Below are 21,116 nucleotides of genomic sequence, written 5' to 3'. Positions count from 1 at the left end.
CCTTGTCTGAAACCTCGTTTGGTATTAAATGGTTCGTTGAGATTCTTTCCTATTCTTATTGAGGAACGCGTATCAGCAAGTGTCATCCTGCAGAGTCTACCAAACTCAGACATGGCTTGACATACCTTTGAACGTAAAGGAGTATCGAAGGCGGCTTTGTAGTCAACAAAGATATGTTAGGTGTTGAGTTGTACCTCTTTGGTCTTTTCCAGGATTTGGCGCAGTGTGAATATCTGGTACAGGGGGGATTTACCAGGTCTTAAGCCGCATTGGTAGGGCTCAATTATCTCATTGACTTTAGGCTTTAATCTTTCACACAGTACGCTCGAGAGTATCTTGTATGCGATGGGGAGGAGACTTTTTCCAAAGAAATGAGAACTTAATGTGGAACTTCTTCTGATTGCCAGTGGGGGACATACAAAAAGCAGATGTTTTATGGTCTCTTCTTCCTCGACGTCCTCACAACGTCTGCAGAAGTAGTTACTTACAACCTTCAGTCTGTCAGCATGATTTCCGATCAGACAGTGACCTGCCATGACGGACACAATGACTAAGACCTCTGATCTAGCCAGCGAAAGCAAAGCGGTAGACCTCTTCCAGTCTAGATTGGGCCACATAGTTTTGAAATGCTCACAGCTCCCTCTATGTGACCATCTATCATTCGTTGTCCTTTGGGCCTGGTTCTGAAAACTTAGCTTACATGTCGCATACCCACAGTTTCCAGTAGTTCCAAGTCTCGCAAACTCGTCCGCTTTACAATTCCCTGGGATATTTCTATACCCAGGCACCTAGAACGGGTGTATTTTGAACTGTTCAGCCATCTCGTTTAGAGATCTTCGATGGTCGAGGGCAGTTTTTGGAATTCAGAAATATTGTCTCCAGAGATTTGACAGCTGCCTGGCTGTCTAAGAAGGTATTTATGTCAGTTGTCGTTATGACATTATATCTGAGGCATTCTCCCACTTCTTTAATTGCAAGGATGTCCGCTTGATACACACTACAATGGTCGGGTAACCTTTTTGATACAACCAGTCCTGTTTTTCAGAGTTATTTGTCCATGAACATTTCATTTAGGAGCAGAAGGCCATAGTAGCGCTGAGGTTAGCATGTCCGCCTATGAACTCGAATCCTGGCGAGAACATCATGAAACAAGTAAGAGCGTTCTAAGTTTGGCCGGGCCGAATCTTATATACCCTCCACCATGGATCGAATTTGTCGAGTTCTTTGCACGGTATTTCTTTTTAAGCAAACAAAGAATAATGAACAAGAACCGTTATGGTATTGGAGCTATATCAAGTTATTGTTCGATACGGACCATAAATGAATTGAATGCTGAACATTGTAGAAGTCATTTTGTAATATTTCAGTCCATTCAGATAAGAATTGCCCCTTGTAGGTGCTCTAGAAGCAAAATCCGGTGATCGGTTTAAAGGGAGCTGTATCAAGCTATAGATCGACTCAGACCATATTGAAGGTCATGGGAGAAGTCGTTGCACAAAGTTTATGCCAAATGTGATGAGAATTGCGCCCTATAGAGGCCCAAGAAGACAAGATCTCAGATCGGGTTATATGGCAGCTATACCAGGTTATGAACCGATTTGAACCATACTTAGCACAGTTGTTGGAAGTGATACCAAAACACCACGTGGAAAATTACATCCAAATCGGATAAGAATTACGCCCTCTAATAGCTGAAGAAGTCAAGACCTAGATCGGTTTATATTGCGCCCTCTAGAGGCTCAAGAAGTTAAGATCCAATCGGTTTATATGGCAGCTATTCAATCATGGACCGATTTGGCCCATTTACAATCCCAACCGACCTACACTAATAAAAAGTATTTGTGCACAATCGCCTAGCTTTACTTCTTCGAAAGTTAGCTTGCTTTCGACAGACAGAGGGACGGATGGACGGACAGACGGACATGGGTAGATCGACTTAAAATGTCAAGATGATCAAGAATATATATTCTTTATGGGTCTAAGACGAATATTTCGAGGTGTTACAAACGGAATAGCGAAGTTAATATATCCCCATCCTGTGGTGAAGGGTATACCAAATTTTTAGCGGTGGTTATCCCCTCCTAATGCTGGCGACACTTGTGAGGTACTATGCCATGTACAAACTTCTCCCCAAAGAGGTGTCGCTCTGCGGCTCGCCATTTCGGCTCGGCTATAAAAACGAGGTTCATTGATACGTGAGTAGTTTGCCCTTGTTTCCGAGGGTGCCACATGACAGCACACGACTTAAATTGTAGCCGATGAGTGGAGCGGACGTGTTTTCATTTCGCTCCTCAAAGAAAAATATCCGTATCTCGGAATAGGTTCAACCTATTACGAAAACTTTCAAAGCCTTTTTGGAGTAAGCTCAAAATGGACTTCAAAGACCCAACAGTGGTGGTGTCTCCAGACCGAAGCATGTTATCCTCCCCTAATGTAGATGTGGTAGTCGAGAGTAATGCTTCAAGCGCACAACTAGTCGTCAGACTAATAAATGAGAAAGAAACGGATAAACCAGAGGGATGTACAATTCGTCCCCAGCCTTTAAATAAAGGTGGTGTTTCCGACTCGGATTCAGACAGCGACAATGCCAATGAAACAGTCATCGCTGCCGAATCGAGAGTTGAGGGCAACGGGTTGACGGTAGAAGTGAGCGATGGCTTTGCTATCGTTGACTTATGTACCGGCAGCGCAATCGGGCGAAAGTGCAGGATGCTGGATGGGATAGAACTGACATTCCAAGCACTTCTACGGAAGTTGGAATCAGATCTCCCGAAGAGCATAACACTGCTAAAATGCCGAAGAAGAAAAAGAGCTCCCCGCTTTCATGTACTCTAGGAAAACCAAGCCAGCCATCCCGCAATGGAGACCCCAGACAGTGTTCTGCGGAGGGAGATAAAGTCGAAATAGGAACGAAAAAAACGCGCACGGGTCCTGAGTCTTCATGGAGGACTGTGACTTCCAAAAGGAGGCCACAGCCATCATGAAAAGGGAAGATGGTCGCAGAGAATGGTAAGAAGCCGCCCTCTTACGCCAGAGTGGCAAGGAACCACGACAGAGATGATATGACTTATGCAGCCATTAATATCGCCAGTACATCCGGTGGGATTCCATCAGATCATCGCTGCCAAGTGAAGGATCTGGTTAATGAGCGGACTTTCGAACATGTGTGGAACTCTGAAGATGGTCCATCCATACAAATGATGAGCTGCGAGTATAGAGGAGACACATTTACGCTGCGTTCTGCGTAGGCGGAATGTATTGATACCGTACAATAGCTCGTCGGAGGTATCCATGCTCACTGGGAGGGCGAAAGCTCGACTTTGTGAGAAATATGGACATCCCCCACCTCACAAAGGCGACGGTTTCATCAAAGCATGGGACAGTAAATTTGCGACGGAACGCATTTTGAGACTCTCTATGGTTTGGTCGCAGAGACGTGTGAGGTCTTCCACAGGGAGGAGAAGGAGGAAGCAACTCTCCTTGTGGTTAATATTGATCAAGTCACTATGATAAGTTTGGCTATGACTAAAGGCATGGCGCACTACTTGAGCAAAGCTGTCTTTTTCAAGATTGGGAAGACTAGGATAGGCAAAAATCCGGATTTTTAAAGATTCGGAAGATTAGGGCAGGCAAAGAACCTAATACGAAAGTATTAGTGCAGAGACAGGAAAGTCAATGCAGTCTTATGAGCATGGGCGGGCGATGGGATCATCACCCATTCTCTAGAAGCCCATTTACTAGAGGACCAATGAATGAGGTTATGCAGATAAACCTCCACGGGAGCGAGACAGCTACACACGTTCTGATGGAGAAAAACAAGCGATACTTACATAGGTTAGGTTAGCATAGGTTGAAAAGAGGGTGTGGATATTAATCCGCCCCATGCCACTATGGACATACACCCAAGCCCGTAACTGGCTTTTTGTGCGCTTTGAAAATTAAAAACTAGCATCGAAAAAGAAAACTTTAAGTTAGGAATTCCTTGCTACGTACAAAATCCTTAACTTTATTGTTTTTCATACCACTCCCCTAAGTTGGTTCATGTCAGGTATTGTGTCCCCACCTAGGTAGTGGTGGGGACATTGCCACGAAAGCCAGCAATGACATAGGAAATGCTCCAACGTCGCATAATCATGCCCATATGCCCTACACATGCTATCACTTGCCGCGCTGATTTTGGATAAGTAATCTCGTAGTCCTATGTGTCCCGTTATGATACCAAAAGCTATACTGACCTCCTTCTTACTTCCTTTCAGTAATAGCCCCCTCCTCTCACGATCCGGATCTCCCCATGGGATTTTCGCCGTCCTATCGAATATTTCGCTGTTCTACAGTGTTACATGCCTTCGTCACGCACTCCCTTAACTCGGAGTGCGTCGACCCGAAAGGCTTCGGGCTAACCAAGTTTATTGACGGCAGTCCTCTGGCCTTCACTGACAAATCGTCTGCTCTTTCACTCCCCCTTACTCCGTTACGGCCCGGCACCCAAATGATGCGAATATTGCTATCCTCAGAGAAAGCGTTAATTTCCTTCTTATACCGCAGGTCTGTTGGTGACCTTACCGTCCTGGTTGTAATTGCCCTTAGGCCATTTTGCTGTCCGTAAAGAAGTTCACACACGACGCCCTCGCGTTAGCACCACACCACTTCACGCATTCCGTGATCGCCTAGTTCTCCGTAAGGCTTATAGGTCTGTGAGCCTTTGGTATCGCATAATTTGCTTGCCGGGCTTGGGTATAAATACCACCTTTGCCTCCTGCCAGGCTTTCGGAGTATATGCAAATTCTAGGCACGCTGCGAAAATAGTGGCCAGATGTGGCGCCAGATAGTCGGCCTCCTTTTGTAGTAACGCCGGAAATATTTCATCAGGCCCGGATGACTTGAATGGTTTGAAGCTCCTCAAGTCTCTCTTTACAATATATTCCGCTTTGATAAACCTTCGATCAACCTAATTATCACAAGATTCCAGTGTCTCCGTCCGGAGTCCCTTCGTATCCTGTGGAAAATGTGTTTTCACCAAATTCTCAACATGTTCTCCATGTACTCCATCTTGGCGGCGTCATTAACGCTATCGAACTGTTCGCAGAAAAGCTTCCAGGAGGCACGTTTTATCTCTTAGATAATCGCATTGTATTCCTTGAGCCGTGTGTAGTACATATCCCAGTAAACTTCCACTTTTTACGACGTGGTCTGTTGTAAAGTCTGTTAACCCCTTGCCCAATGTTACGAATCTCCCCGGTCATCCAGGGATTTTATTGGGCTGATTTCCTTTCTCGAAGAAGACAACTATCTTCGAAAGACCCCACTATTGCAGTCGTAATCGTGTAGACTTTGTCGTCAATGTCTTTTATGCTTGGACAATCTAAATTATCTTGCCCAAGACTTCTTCTGAGAAGTCTTCCGAATTTTAGCCAGTTGGTTTTTAACTCCTCCTCCTTTTTAAAGCCGAGTCCAAACGGCGTGCCGCAGTGCGACACCTCTTTGGAGAGAAGTTTTACATGGCATAGTACCTTACATATGTTGCCGGCATTAGGAGAGGAAAACTACCGCATACATTTTTTTTCTGATTGTCTCGCTTGGATTCGAACCCAGGCTTTCAGCTTCATAGGCGGACATGACAACATCTGCGCTAGGGTGATCTTTACTAGTCTTCCGAATATTGATAATGTCGTTAACGGTTCCATTGTCAGATCCCTGTTTGTAAGGCTGTATTGGGTCTACCGTTCCTGCAGCGCCTGATGTTCCAATGTTAGCATTTTTGCCTATACTAGTCTTCCAAATCTTGAGTAAATGGGCTTCTTGGTTGTAGGTTATGGTCGTCGGCTCCCTGTTCTTTAGGCTGTGTTGTGTCTCTCGTCCCTGCACTGCCTGATGTTTTAGTATTAGGATCTTTGCTTATCCTAGTCTTCCCAATATTGAAAGAGTCGGTGATTGTCTTGTCGTCGACCCCCGTTAGGCGATATTGAGTGTCACGCCACTGCACCGACTGATGGCCGAAATGTGGATATTTGCCTATCCTGGTCTTCCCAATCTTGAAAAAGACGGCCATGGCCTCGTAGAACGCCATGACTTTAGTCTTAGTCAAACTTGTTATGGAGACTCAATGCCCACCATAAGGAGAGTTCCTTCATACTTCTCCTCCCATTTCTCCACGACCAAATCTTGTTTAAGACTTCCATCATGCGTTCCGTCGCGAATTCGCCGCCCACATGCTTGATGAAGACCATCGCCTTCGTGAGCTGTGAGATGTCCATCTTTCTCAGCAGGTCGAGCTTTGCGCCCCAGGGAGTGTGAATACTTCCAACGAGTTTTTTTGACGGTATCAATACATTCCGCTGACACAAACCGCAGCGTTAAGATGCCTCTCCAAACTCTTAGATCATAATTCGTATGGGTGGACCACTTTCAGAGTTTAACATGTGTTACTAAATGCCTCATGCTTAAATGCCGTTCGTTTACTAAATGCCTCACCTGGGACCGACGATCTGGTGGAATCCCATCAGTCGCACAGCCGATATCGATGACTTGCTTAAGTCATCTCATCTCTGTTGTGCCTTCTTGCCACTCCGGCGTAAGAGGTTAATTCCTTACCTTTCTCAGGGACTATCCTCCCCTTCCGTGATGGCTGTGACATCCTTTTGGAAGTTATAGTTCTCCATGAAAGCTCAGGGTCCGAGCGCGTTTCCTTCGTTGCTATTCTGACTTTGCCTCCCTCCGCAGGACACTGCCTGGAGTCTCCATTGCGGGGGGCTGGCTTGGTTTTCCCAGAGTACTTGAAAGCTGGGAGTTCTTTTTCTTCTTTAGCGTCTTGGCAGTATTATGCTCTTCGGGAGATCTGATTCTTCTTCCAGCTTCCGTAAAAGTACCTAGAATGTCAGTTCTATCATCTCATCTCTATTGTGCCCTCTTGCCACTCCGGCGTAAGAGGTTGACTCCTTATCTTTCTCAGCGACCATCTTCCCCTTCCGTGATGGCTGTGACATCCTTTTGGAAGTCATAGTCCTCCATGAAGACTCAGGGGCCGATCCCGCTTCCTTCGTTGATGTCCCGACTTTGTTTCCCTCCGCAGGACACTGTAAGGAGTCTCCATTGCGGGGGGCTGGCTTGGTTTTCCCATAGTACTGGAAATCTGGGAGTTCTTTTTCTTCTTCAGCGTCTTGGCAGTATTATGCTCTTCGGGAAATGTGATTCTCTTTCCAGCTTCCGTTGAAGTGCCTAGAATGTCAGTTCTATCCCTTTCAGCATCCTAGGTTTTCGCCTGATTGCGCTGTCGGTACACACTCCTCTGTCTCCTTCGTCGTGCACCATATCGCTTTCTCGGTCTGCTTGTGAGCTTACCAAAGCCATCGCTCACTTCTTTCGTCATCCAGCTATCCTCATCTCTCCATTCTACTGCGATGATTGTCTCGTTTACACTGCCGTTGTGTGAATCTGAATCGGAAACATCATCTTTACTTAAAGGCTGGGGACGAACTGTGCATCCCTCCGGTTTATCCGTCTCTTCCTCATTTATTAGTCTGACGACTGGTTGTGCGCTACTTACTTACGCCTCAGTAGTTTGGTGAACTGCGATGGGGAAAAAGTTCAACGTAAGGATAATACAACAGGTTCAGAGAACATGTTGTCTTGGCATAGGCAGAGCGATGATGACCATACCTACTAGGGCACTGGAGACTATTCAAGATATCCGACCCATAGACATACAGATTAAGTGTGAGGCAGCAACTGCGGCTATGAGACTTAAAGCGATGGAAGAATGGATAGAGAATAGGATCAAGTCACAGCATCGCGGTATAATCGAGGCGACGATAGAAAACCTGGAAGGAATGGAAGAAGTTTCCATTCGGATACTTGAGACGACATTAGAGGTCGATTGCGAGGCACTGCTGCCAGCGTCACAGTCTTGGATTAACGGAACTCTGGTATTGCCATCTGGAAGATCATGCTACACAGATTGATCAAAGCTAGAGAACAGGGTGGGCCTGGGGGTTTACATTGACAACCCAGGGACTGAGATCTGTTTTCTACTGCCTGACCATAATACGGTCCTACCGGGCGACCACGGAATATGTGCGACAGTAAACTGGCCATCAGGGCAATGACAACAAGAAAAGTATGGTCACGAACAGTCTTGGAGTGAATAACCCCTTCTCTGAGGATGGCACGATCCGCATCTTTTGGGGCCCGGACCAAAGCAGAATAAGGGGGAATGAAAGAGCAGACGATTTGGCGGTGAAGGCCAGAGAACTGCCTTCAATAAACTTGATTAACCCGAAGCCTTTCGACGACGCAGTCCGAGTTATGGGCGTGGACGACGAACTCATATAACACTGTGGAACAGCGAAATGGTTAGTAGGTTGACGAAAATCCTATGGGTAGTTTCTATTACTGAAAGAAGGTAAAAAGGAGGTCAGTATAGCTTTCGGTATCATAACGTGGCACAGGACTATGAGCTATCTTCTGCATGTGTAGGGAATGTGGGGAAGATGATGAGACGTTGCACAGTGGGAGAAATTCGAAAGAAATTAGTTGGACTGATTAGAGCTGAGGTGTTAGTGAGATCGTATGCAAATTTTACAGGTTGTTGTTGTCGTGTATCACCGAAACCAGTGGAGATATTGCAGATCTGAAATGAAATTTTTCTGTAGTGACTTTTGAGCACTATCCAGAAAAATCAGACCACTAGTGACGATTTTTGAAAATCGGACCACAAAAGAAGGTTTGGCAGCTCGAACAATTTTTTGACGAACTTTGAGGGCCTACCAAAAGGCGTCCGGACAACATAGGGCCTTGAAATTTTTCACTAATAGTTCAGCTCTAATAATTTCAAAGATATATCTCTACCCTTTGTCACACGGCATATTTTTTACTAGTTTTAATACCCACCACCATTGGATAGGGGGTAAATTCATTTTTTTACAATACATCGAAATATCCATTTCCGACCCTACAAAGTATATATATTCTTGATCAGCGTAAAAATCTAAGACGATCTAGCCATGTCCGTCCGTCCGCCCGTCCTTCTGTCGGTTGAAATCACGCTACAGTCTTTAAACATAGAGATATTGAGCTGAAACTTTGCACAGATTCTTTTTTTGTCCATAAGCAGGTTTAGTTCGAAGATGGGCTATATCGGACTATATCTTGATATAGCCCCATATAGACCGATTCGCCGATTTAGGGTCTTAGGCCAATAAAAGCCACATTTATTAAACCGATTTTGCTGAAATTTGGGACAGTGAGGTGCCACTCACATCCTTCTTCAATTTGGCCCAGATGGGACCAGATTTGGATATAGCCGCCATATAGACCGATCTCTCGATTAAAGGTTTTGGGCCCATAAAAGGCGCAGATGTCGCCGAAATTTAGGACAGCGAGTTTAGTTAAGCCCCTCGACATACTTCTGCAATATGGCACAGATAGGTTCATATTTGGATTTAACGCCATATGGACCGATTTCTCGATTTAAGATTTTGGGCCCATAAAAAGCGCATTTATTGTCCGATGTCGCCGACAGTGAGTTGTGTTCGGCCCTTCGACATCCTTCCTTAATTTGGCCCAGATCCGTCCAGACTTGAATATAGCCGCCATATAGACCGATCGCTCGATTAAAGGTTTTGGGCCCATAAAAGGCGCATTTATTGTTAGATGTCGCCGAAATTTGGACAGTGAGTTAAGTTAAGCCCCTCGACCTACTTCTACAATATGGTACAGATCGGTTCATATTTGAATTTAGCACCATATGGACCGATTTCTGGATTTAAGGTTTTGGGCCCATTGAAGGCGCATTTATTGCACGATGTCTCCGAAATTTTGGACAGTGAGTTAAGTAAGGCCCTTCGACATACTTCTGCAATATGGCACAGATCGGTTCATATTGGGATTTAGCGCCATATGGACCGATTTCTCGTTTTAAGGTTTTGGGCCCATAAAAAACGCATTTATTGTCCGATGTCGCCGACAGTGAGTTGTGTTAGGCCCTTCGACATCCTTCCTTAATTTGGCCCAGATCGGTCCAGATTTGAATATAGCTGCCATATAGACCGATCTGTCGATTTAAGGTTTTGGGCTCATAAAAGGCGCAATTATATTCCGATTTTGCCGATATTTGGGACAGTGAGTTAAGTAAGGCCTCTCGACATATTTCTGCAATTTGGCTTAGATCGGTTCAGAGTTGGATATAGCTGCCATATAGACCAATCTCTCGATTTAAGGTTTTGGGCCCATTGAAGGCGCATTTATTCCACGATGTCCCCGAAATTTGGGACAGTGAATTAAGTTAGGCCCTTCGACTTCCTTTTTCAATTTGGTCTAGATCGGTTCAGATTTGGATATAGCTGCCATAATGACCGATCTTTCGATTTAAGGTTTTGGGCCCATAAAAGGCGCATTTATTGTCCGATTTCGTCGAAATTTGGGACAGTAAGTTGTGTTAGGCTCTTCGATATTTTTTTGCAACTTGGCCCAAATCGGTATCCGATTTGACCGATATCTCGATTTAAGGTCTTGGGCCCATAAAAGGCACATTTATTGTCCGATTTTGCCTAAATTCGGGGCAGTGTTAGGCCCTTGACTCAGATCAGTCCAGATTTAGATATAGCTGCCATATAGACCGACATCCGTGTCGTATATGGTTCAGATCGGTTTATTTTAGATATAGCTTCCAAAAATACCGATATTTTGTTATACAGTGAACAATGACTTGTACTTATTAGTATTTGGTCCAAATCGGAACGTATTTCGATATATCTGCCATGGGGCATTAGGTATGCATTTTTCACCGGATTTGGATACAAATTTATGGGATGGATTCCTATTCTGGCTGGCGGGAAGCTGGTTATACTTTAGTACCGTAGAAAACAAGAGATTCAACATGTTATTAAAAGTATAGCTGTACGATGCAAAAATGTACTCAAGAGCCATCCAGTCCAGGTACTACACCTCTTTGGACAAAAAAAAAATTGCTCACAAAAAAATTATATATCATATTCTTATGTACAAACCTAAGCGCAGAACCATATGAAGTTGGTGCAAATGCTCTTAGTCTTAACAAAAAATTTTTTGCCTATATACCTCGAGTTGGTTTTCCCCCACAATTAAGCTATTGTGTTCAAGAATTCAAACTGGAAAAATTGTAAGGATTTTCCCTGCATGTGTCGCGAAAAAAAAACCAATTGACTTTCGCTTGGAAATGCTATTCAAATAATGATCATAAATCATATTCTGCGAACTATGGCAAATAGTGCCATAAAATTTGAGGAAATTATTCAGGTAGCCAGATTCATATAATCTGCCTGTGCATAGAGATCCTTATGACACATAGGCAAAGGGTATTTAACCAAGCTAGATTTGGCTGCCCAAAAACAGTTCAAAACCATCAGTCCAACTGAGAACATCGGCGATTTAATTTAATCTCTAAACTCTGGTTAGTGTGCTGCCCTCTAAAATGACTTCATATCAAGTTATGCAAAAGTCACAGGAAATCTGCCGCATGTCCTGGTTTCTCATCGAAATGGACGAAGGTCAATCTAAGGGAGGCAAAGAAAATGGCAAGATTGTCTATGGTGTCATACACTCCATCGATTTGGTGGACAATGATTCATCGAACATGTATATCAATCGCAGAGTACGCTTCAACTGGAATCATGCCATTATCGAAGGTCGCATCAAGTTAGCATCCGATGATCGCTTCTTTATTGAACAACAATTCAAGATTCTAACCCAGAATAGCGAAGAAGTGGTGCTAAAAGAAAAATTCTCCAAACGTTATCTGGTGCAATATAATAAAGGGGCAAATACCATTGTTCATGCAATTGTTCACCAAAAGGAAATTGTTTGGCCCAAAGAGGATTTTCATAATCCCAGCATACGTGAAGTGTTGATACGCGATGGCAAGATTCAGCGAATGGCTACAGTTCTGTATGTTAGCGATTCGGATGATTTGATACAAAAAGAGTTGGATATCTTGAAGACGACATGTTTCGAAAGGGTAAGTTGATATTACCTTTAACGGCATAGTTACGGTAAATTTATTTGCAAAGGGGTTACTTCAACTATTTGAAAAAATATTTCAAAAACTTAAAAAAAAAATTTTATTGAAAAAAGAAATTTTCATAAATTTTTTTTCTACAATATACCTTATTTGGCAGCTACATTTAAAAATTATTGAAAAAATAATAGAAACATGCCAATTTTCACATAAAGGGTGATTTTTTAGCTATTATCTTTTAGGCAACACTGGTTTAAACAGCTCATTCACGTTTCGTGTTTTGTTTCACTGTCAAACATTTTCAGTTTGGTCTATAATTTAACCCTGAATCGTCTTACAAACGAACAACGCCTGCAAATTATTGAATTTTATTATCAAAATGCGTGCTCTGTTAAGAAAGTTAATGGCGCGCTTCTTCAATTGAGGGACTTATTTTTGGCTCAATGGGTACACAAATGAGCAGAATTGTCGATTTTGGAGTGAAGATCAGCCAGAAGCTTTGCAAGAACTACCAATGCATCTAGAAAAAGTTATAGTCTGGTGAGGTTTATGGGCTGGTGGCACCATTGGACCGTACTTCTTCAAAGATGATGCGAAGCGTAACGTAAATGTCAATGGTGAGCGCTATCGTGAGATGATAAAAAACTTTTGTTACCCAAAATGCAAGAGCTTGACTTGCATGACATGTGGTTTTCAACAAGCCGATGCCACACAGCACGCTTAACAATGAACTCATTGAGAAGCGAGTTCGGTGAAGATTTTATTCCATATTCGGGAAGTTTAATTGGCTGCCTAGATTGTTGGGCTTTATTAAAGTTCATGTCTATACATACAAACCCTCTTCAAGATTGAAGCAAGATTGAAGCATTTATTCTGGAGATACCGGCCAAAATGTTTCCTATAGCTCTTAAACAAGTAAAAGCTTGCTAAGTTCTGCCGGGCCGATTCTTATATACCCTCCAACATGGATCGCATTTTTCGAGCTCTTGCCACGGTAACTCTTTTTAGGCAAACAAAGGATAAAAGAAAATTATTGCTATGTTATTGGAACAGTATCAATTTATGGTTCATTTCGGACCATAATTGAACTGAATATTGGAGACCATAGTAGAAGTCATTGTGTAAAATTTCAGCCAAATCTAGTAAGAATTGTGCATTTTAGGGTCAGAACAAGTAAAATGAGGGGTTTATAGGTGAGTTGCATTAGGCTATAAACCCATTCATGCCAATTTCGACACGTATGTTAAAGGTCATGAGAGAAGTCGTTGTACAAAATTCCAGCTTAATCGGATAATAATTGCGCCCTCTAGTGGCTCAAGAAGTCAAGACCGCAGTTAGGCTTATATGGCAGCTATATCAGGTTATGGACCGATTTGAACTATTCTTAGCACAGTTGTTGAAAGTCATAAGAAAACACCTCAAGCAAAATTTCAGCCAAATCGGATAATAATTGCGTCCTCTAGAGGCTAAAGAAGTCAAGACCCCAGATCGGTTTATATGGCAGCTATATCAGCTTAAGGACTGATTTGAACCATTCTTTATACAGTTGTTGGAAGTCATAGCAAAACACGTCATGCAATATTTCAGCCAAATCGGATAGGAATTGCTCCCTGTAGAGGCTCAAGAAGTCAAGACCCCAGATCGGTTTATATGGCAGCTACATCAGGTTATGGACATATTTGAACCATTCTTTATACAGTTGTAGGAAGTCATAGCAAAACACGTCATGCAATATTTCAGTCAAATTGGATAGAATTTGCTCCCTGTAGAGGCTCAAGAAGTCAAGACCCAATATCGGTTTATATGGTAGCTATATCAGGTTATGAACCGATTTGAACTATTCTTAGCACAGTTGTTGAAAGTCATAACAAAACGCCTCGTGCAAAATTTCATCCAAACCGGATAAGAATTGCATCCTCTAGTGACTCAAGAAGTCAAGATCCCAGATCGGTTTATATGGCAGCTATATCAGGTTATGAACCGATTTGATTCATACTTGGCACACTTGTTGGATATCATAACAAAACACGTCGTGCGAAATTTCATTCCAATCGGATAAGAATTGCGTACTCTAGAGGCTCAAGAAGTCAAGACCCAATATCGGTTTATATGGCAGCTATATCAGGTTATGAACCGATTTGAACTATTCTTAGCACAGTTGTTGAAAGTCATAACAAAACGCCTCATGCAATTTCAGCCAAATCGGATAAGAATTGTGCCCTCTAGCGGCTCAAGAAGTCAAGATCCCAGATCGGTTTATATGGCAGCAATATCAAAACGTGGACCGATATAGCCCATTTACAATCCCAATCGACCTACACTAATAAGAAGTATGTGTACAAAATTTCAAGCGGCTAGCTTTACTCCTTCGAAAGTTTGCGTGCTTTCGACAGACGGACGGACATGGCTAGTTCGACATAAAATATCATGACGATCAAGAATATATATACTTTATGGGGTCTTAGACGAATATTTCGAGGAGTTGCAAACAGAATAACGAAATTAGTGTACCCCCATCCTATGGTGGAGGGTATAAATAATTGAAGAGCAGATTAAAATAAGACTAACCTTTTTATACATACCACCATAGGATGGAGATATACTCATATAAGCATACCGCTTGTAACACCTCGAAATATAGATCTAGGACTCCATAAAGTACATATATATTCTTGATCGCCTCGAAATTCCGATTCAAACTAGCCATGTCCGTCCGTCCGTCTGTCGAAATCACGATAGCGGTCGAACGAGTAGAGCTAACCGCTTGAAATTTTGCACAGATCTTAATATTGATGTAGGTCGTTGGTGATGGCAATTGGACCGATATCGGTTTAGATTTAGATATAGCTCTCATATAAACCATTCTCCCGGTTTGACTTCTTGAGCCCCTGGAAGCCGCAATATTTGTTCGATTTGGCTGAAATTTTTCACATAAGGTTCTGTCCGAATCGGTCTATGACCTGATATAGTTCCCATATAAACCGATCACCTGATTGGACTTCTTAAGTCCCTTGGAAGCCGCAACTTTTGTCTTATTTTGCTCAAAATGTTTTGTTATGACTTCCAAGAAGTGTGCCAAGTACTGTCTAAATCGGCTTATAACCTGATTTAGCTCCCATATAAACCGATCTCCCGATTTGACTTCTTAAGCCCTTACAAGCCCCAATTTTCTTCCAATTTGTCTCAAAATTGAGCATGTAGTGTTTGGTTATAACTTCCAATAACTGTGCCAAGTACAGTCCAAATGGGTCTATAATCTGATATAGCTCTCATATGAACCGATCTCTCGGTTTGACTTCTTGAGTCCTTACAAGCAGCAATTTGTGTCCGATTTTGATGAAATTTTGCATGCGGTGTTCTGTTACGACTCTCAACAACTATGTCAGGTTAGGTTAGGTTGAATGGGTCGCCCACCAAAGGTTCACTCGGAGGCCAGTTTGGCCCATTGTGGTACCCTAGAGAGGGAAATGGAAGAAAAAGGAAAATGTGAGACCTCGTACTAGAGGTTATACACGAATAAAAAGAAAAAGACAGGAGGAGTGGACAAACCCGAGTGGGAGGTGAAAAACCGCCCTTCGCTACGTAAGCACGGACCTACCTACGCCGGAGGCATTGTGCGGCATCCACATGCGCGCCGCCATGCGACCTATGGCACAGTGTCCGATTATGACCCCTGTCAAAGTACTCATCGACCTAATGTGGTAATTTTTTAATCGATTTTCTTGAAATTTGCCAAAAAAGATTTTTTTCTCAATATAACTGGTGAATTTCATAGAAATCGATTAAGATTTGAATATAGCTCCCATATATATATCACCTCGGGAGCCACTGCAAGCGCATTTATGTATTTAAAAATCTTCTCAAAATTTTTCACAACTCTCTTCTCGATGCCTACCACAATATTTATTTAGATTTAGATAAACAAGTATATGACGTTTTCGACTATACACATTGTGACTCACATGAAAGATATTTGTTGGCAGAGCAATAAGGCGAAGTATTCAAATTTTAGGGTAAAGTATTACCCTCAAGTGGAGAGATCGTACAGAGCCTATTTTTGTCGATAAGAGCAACCGTGACGCGGATGCTAGCATGTCCGTCTATAATAATATTGTGAAGATCGGTTGATAAATGCGTTAGAAAGGCCTTAAAAGTGCAAATGGGGAGATACATACATATGGGAGCTATATCTAAATCTGAACCTTAGTGACACATTTTGTGGGGATCGGTTAACAAATGACCAAATTATTGCAATATTAGTCAAAATCGAAGGGAAAAAATGGGAACTCTATCTCAACCTTAACAGACTTTAAAACAAAATCGGCATACTTAGTTAGGTTAGGTTGAAAAGAGGGTGCAGATTTTAATCTGCTACATGTCACTAAGGACATACACCGGCTTGTTGTGCGCTTTAAAAACTATAAAGTAACATCGAAACAGAAAATTTCAATTAAGGAATACCGTGCTACTTACAAAATTCTTAATTGTTTTCCACACCACTTCCCTAAGTTGGTTCATGTCTTGTACCGGTGTCTGTTAGCGGCTAAAGCCGGGCAATGAAAGTAAATGCACCATCGTCTCATCATCCCTCATATGCCCTACACATGCCATCACTTGCAGCACCGTTTTTTCATAAGTGAGCTCGTACTTCTATGTGTCCCTCTAGGACACCAAAAGCTATACTGACCTCCTTCTTATTTCCTTTCAGTAATAGCGTCCACTTTTCACGATCTGGATCACCCCATAGGATTTTCGCCGTCCTACCGACTGTTTCGCTGTTCCACAGTGTTACTTACGCGTTTGTCGCCTTCGCCCTTAAATCGGACTGCGTCGAACCGAAAGTCTTCGGGTTAACCAAGTTCACCCAAACGATGTGGATCGTGCCACATCTTCTTACACTGCAAGACTGTCTGTTACCTTACCGTCCTGGTTGTTATTGCCCTTATTGCAATTTTACTTTCGGTAAAGGTGTTCACACTCGACGTTCATGCGTTAGTACCTCACGCATTCCGTGATCGCCCGACAGATCTGAGTCCCTGGGTTCTTAATGAAGACTTTCAGGCCCACTTTTGCCCCCAGTTTTGATCCATCCGTGTAACATGATCTTCCAGACAGCAATACAAGTGTTCCGTTATACATAGTTGAAATAAAAGAAAAAGACATTGCTCAAAATTTAGATAATATCTATTAAGAAATTCGCTGATAAAGGCTCTAAAGTGAAAATCGGTTGATACGAATATATGTGGGCTATATCTGAATATGAACCAATTTCCATGAAATTTAAAGCAATTCGGAAGACATAGGGGAATCCTTTGTGCCTAATTTCATGTGAATCGGTTAACAAATGGCCACGTTATTGCAATATTAGCCCTAATCGAACGAATATATATATATGAGAGCTAAATCCAAATCTGAACAGATTTTGACCAAAACCCGACGGTTTGGTGATAGTCGTAGAAGAAAGCATAGTGCATAGTTTTGAGAAATCGGGCGAAAGATGTATGTATATGGAAGCTATATCTCTATCTGAAACAATTTTTTTAATCAAATTTTCCAGTAAAATCGAGACTTAACAGTATTCACACAAATTTCGTGAGAATCGGTTCGGAAATGACGATACTTTTGCAGTATTAGTCCAAATCGGACGAACATATATATGGTAGATATATCCAAAACTGAACCGATTTTTTTCAATTTCAATAGGCTTCGTCTCCAGGCCAAACAAGTAAAAGCATGCTAAGTTCCGCTGGGACGAATCTTGGGAACCCACCACCATGGAACCGAACAAGGATGATCGAGAGACCGGTTAACATGAGAGCTATATCAGGTTATGGACTGATTAGGACCGTATTTGGCACAGTTGTTGGAAGTCGCAAACAGAACACCACATGCAAAATTTCAGCCACATCCAACAAAAAAGTCAAATCGGGAGATCGGTCTATATGGGAGCTATATCATGTTACAGACCGATTTACTTAACACAGTTACTGGAAGTCATAACATAACACTATGTGCAAGATTTAAGCCAAATCGGGTGAGAATTGCAGCTTCCAGGGGCTCAAGAATTCAAATCGAGAGATCGGTTTATATAGGTTATAGACCGATTTAGAACGTACTTTACGCAGTTGTTGGAAGTCATAACATAACACTATTAAGCCAAATCAGATGAAAATTATGGCTTCTCGGGGCTCAAGAAATCATATCGGTAGATCGGTTTATATGGGAGCTATATCTGGTTATTGATTATAACGGAACACTTTGCGAAAAATTACAACCAAATCGGACAAAAATTGTGGCTTCCATTGGTTCAAGAAGTCAAATCGGGAAATTGGTTTATATGGGAGCTATATCAGGTTAAAGACCGATTTGAACCGTACTTAGCACAGTTGTTGGAAGTCATAACAGAACACTGTGTGCAAAATCAGCCAAATCGGAAAAAAATTACGGCTTCCAGGTACTCAAGAAGTCAAATCGGGAGATCGGTTTATATGGGCGCTATATCCAAATCTGAACCGATGTGGTCCATTCGGCCAATCCTCAACGTCCTACATTAATACTTTGTACCTGTGCAAAATTTCAAACAGCTAGCTTTACGCGTGCGACCTCTTTCGTGATTTCGACAGACGGACGGACGGACATGGCTAGATCGACTCAGAATGTCGACACGATCAAGAATATATATACTTTATGGGGTCCTAGATCAATATTTCGAGGTGTTACAAACGGAATGACTTGATTAGTATATCCTCATCCTATGGTGTTGGGTATAAAATGATGCCCGTTTAAAATTTGAAGACAATCTGATGAAACTCGCGAACTATACTTTGTACACAAATTAACATGGACAGGCAGACAGACGAACATAGCTAAATCGAATCAGAAAATGATTATGAGTCAATCGGTATACTTATTAATGGGTCTAGCTCTCTTCCTTCTGGGTGTTACAAGCAAATACACTATGTTATAATACCTCTGTACCATAGTAGTGGTACAGGGTATAAAAACTTATATAACCCATTAACATTTCTAAATTTAAAATCTTTTGTTTTAATTTACAATAATTTTAAAACATTTTCAGGCATTTGAAGAGCCCTATGACAATATAGACGTTGAAGATACACCCTGGCTCTTTGTCCAGTACAGTAATGGACCCAGCAATGTCAGCTATTCAGTGATAAATCTCAGCACTACAGTTTGGCAGTCCGATAATCTCTATCGCAATGTGGTTGCCTACATTATGGATGGCGATTCAGTGTTTCAATCCATCATAATACGTAAGTCAAAGGACCGCAACATATTGGATACCGAATTGCGTACCCTGAAAGAATCATGTTTAGCTGCCGATTTTCCCATAAGTGGAACGAGTTGTGTAAGTAGCGAAAGATTTAGCGAAATATTACATAAACATGTAAGTTCGTCATGGAACTGAAGTTTGGTAATAGGCTGATAGGAAAATATATTATTTTTGTACATTTTTTTCTGTGTTTTAAAGGTTAAGGTATCTCTACCTCCATTGGATCATCAGGCTTTGTGTGCTAAATCGGTATCAATATTAGGCGTCAAACGTGATGATTTTCAAATAATAAGGCATTAAATTCCATATTTTTTTCGATTTGATAAAAATGTTTAATTAAGAAATTGTATGACAATATAAAAATAATTGTATACTTGTAGTTCAATAAAGATCTGAAAGATTTGTAAAAATGATGCACCAAAAATATTGGTCTTTTTAGTAGCTATATCTAAAAATAAACCGATCTGAACCATATACGACACAGATGTCGAAAAGCCTAACATAAGTCACTGTGTCAAATTTCCGTGAAATCGGATTATAAATGCACCTTTTATGGGGCCAAGACTTTAAATCGAGAGATCGGTCTACATGGCAGCTATATCCCAATCTGCACCGATTTGAGTTAAGTTTCAGAAACATGTCGAAGAATCTAAAACAACGCACTGTCCCAAATATCAGCGAAATCGGACAATAAATGCGCCTTTTATGGCACCAAAACCTAAAACCGAGAGATCGTTCTATATAGCAGCTGTATCCAAATCTGGACTGATCTGTACCATATTGCAGAAATATGTCAAGGGGCATAACTGAACTCACTGTCCCAAATTTCGGCGACATCGGGCAATAAATGTGCCTTTCATGGGCCAAAACCTTAATCGAGAGATCGGTCTATATGGCAGCTATATCCAAATCTGAACCGATCAGGGTCAAATTGAAGAAAAATGTCGAAGGGCCTAACACTACTCACTGTCCCAAATTTCAGCGAAATCGGATAATAAATGTGGCTTTTATGGGCCTAAGACTCTAAATCGGAGGATCGGTCTATATGGCAGCTATATCCAAATCTGGACCGATCTGGACCAAATTGACGAAGTATGTCGAAGGGCCTAACACAACTCACTGTCCCAAATTTCAGCAAAATCGGATAATAAATGTGGCTTTTATGGGCCTAAGACTCTAAATCGGAGGATCGGTCTATATGGCAGCTATATCCAAATCTGGACCGATCTGGGCCAAATTGACGAAGGATGTCGAAGGGCCTAACACAACTCACTGTCCCAAATTTCAGCAAAATCGGATAATAAATGTGGCTCTTATGGGCCTAAGACCCTAAATCGGAGGATCGGTCTATATGGGGGCTATATCAAGATATAGTCCGATATAGCCCATCTTCGGGTTGAAGAACGCCCAACCCTACGCAAGCACGGCTGTACCTACGCTGGTGCTTATGGCACACCCGTCGGAACCATTCTGTTTCACAAACAAATTTCAGGAGACCTACCTGAGGTACGTTCGCAAGTTCATCCAGATCACAGAAGAAACGGCTCCCCAGAAAGGAGAGTCTGAACACAGCAAGTGTTCGGTAGTCTCCTCCTCATCCTCCTGCAGAAGTCATAGTGCGGTATTCCCTTGCTTGCCGCCACTCGGATTATTGCACAGTACCCGTTTATGAACTCTGTTAAGTTACTAATCAACCCCTTATCGAACGCCAGAAATTCCCATGACCTCCTTTAGTAGATTACAGGCCAGAGCGCCTTTGCAGTTCGGCAACCATCCACCAAGTCCCATCTTGCTACCGACGCCGCTCTGGCTATCCCCGCTTCTATGTTCAGT

At 42.2% G+C, this 21,116-nt stretch overlaps 1 protein-coding gene across 1 annotated transcript; it reads left to right on the top strand.

Annotated features, from left to right (window-relative positions):
* The first annotated feature begins 11,446 nt into the window (after positions 1-11,446).
* LOC106093837 (early boundary activity protein 3) lies at positions 11,447-19,583 on the top strand. The gene is made up of 3 exons (XM_013260998.2): positions 11,447-11,989; positions 19,068-19,358; positions 19,482-19,583. Exons 1-3 carry the CDS (start codon positions 11,447-11,449, stop codon positions 19,581-19,583), a joined length of 936 nt encoding a protein of 311 aa, XP_013116452.1.
* Positions 19,584-21,116: the final 1,533 nt, after the last annotated feature.

The sequence above is a fragment of the Stomoxys calcitrans genome, chromosome 3, assembly GCF_963082655.1.
Source record: "Stomoxys calcitrans chromosome 3, idStoCalc2.1, whole genome shotgun sequence".
Lineage (NCBI taxonomy): Eukaryota > Metazoa > Arthropoda > Insecta > Diptera > Muscidae > Stomoxys > Stomoxys calcitrans.
This window is presented reverse-complemented; position numbering and strand designations above follow the sequence as displayed.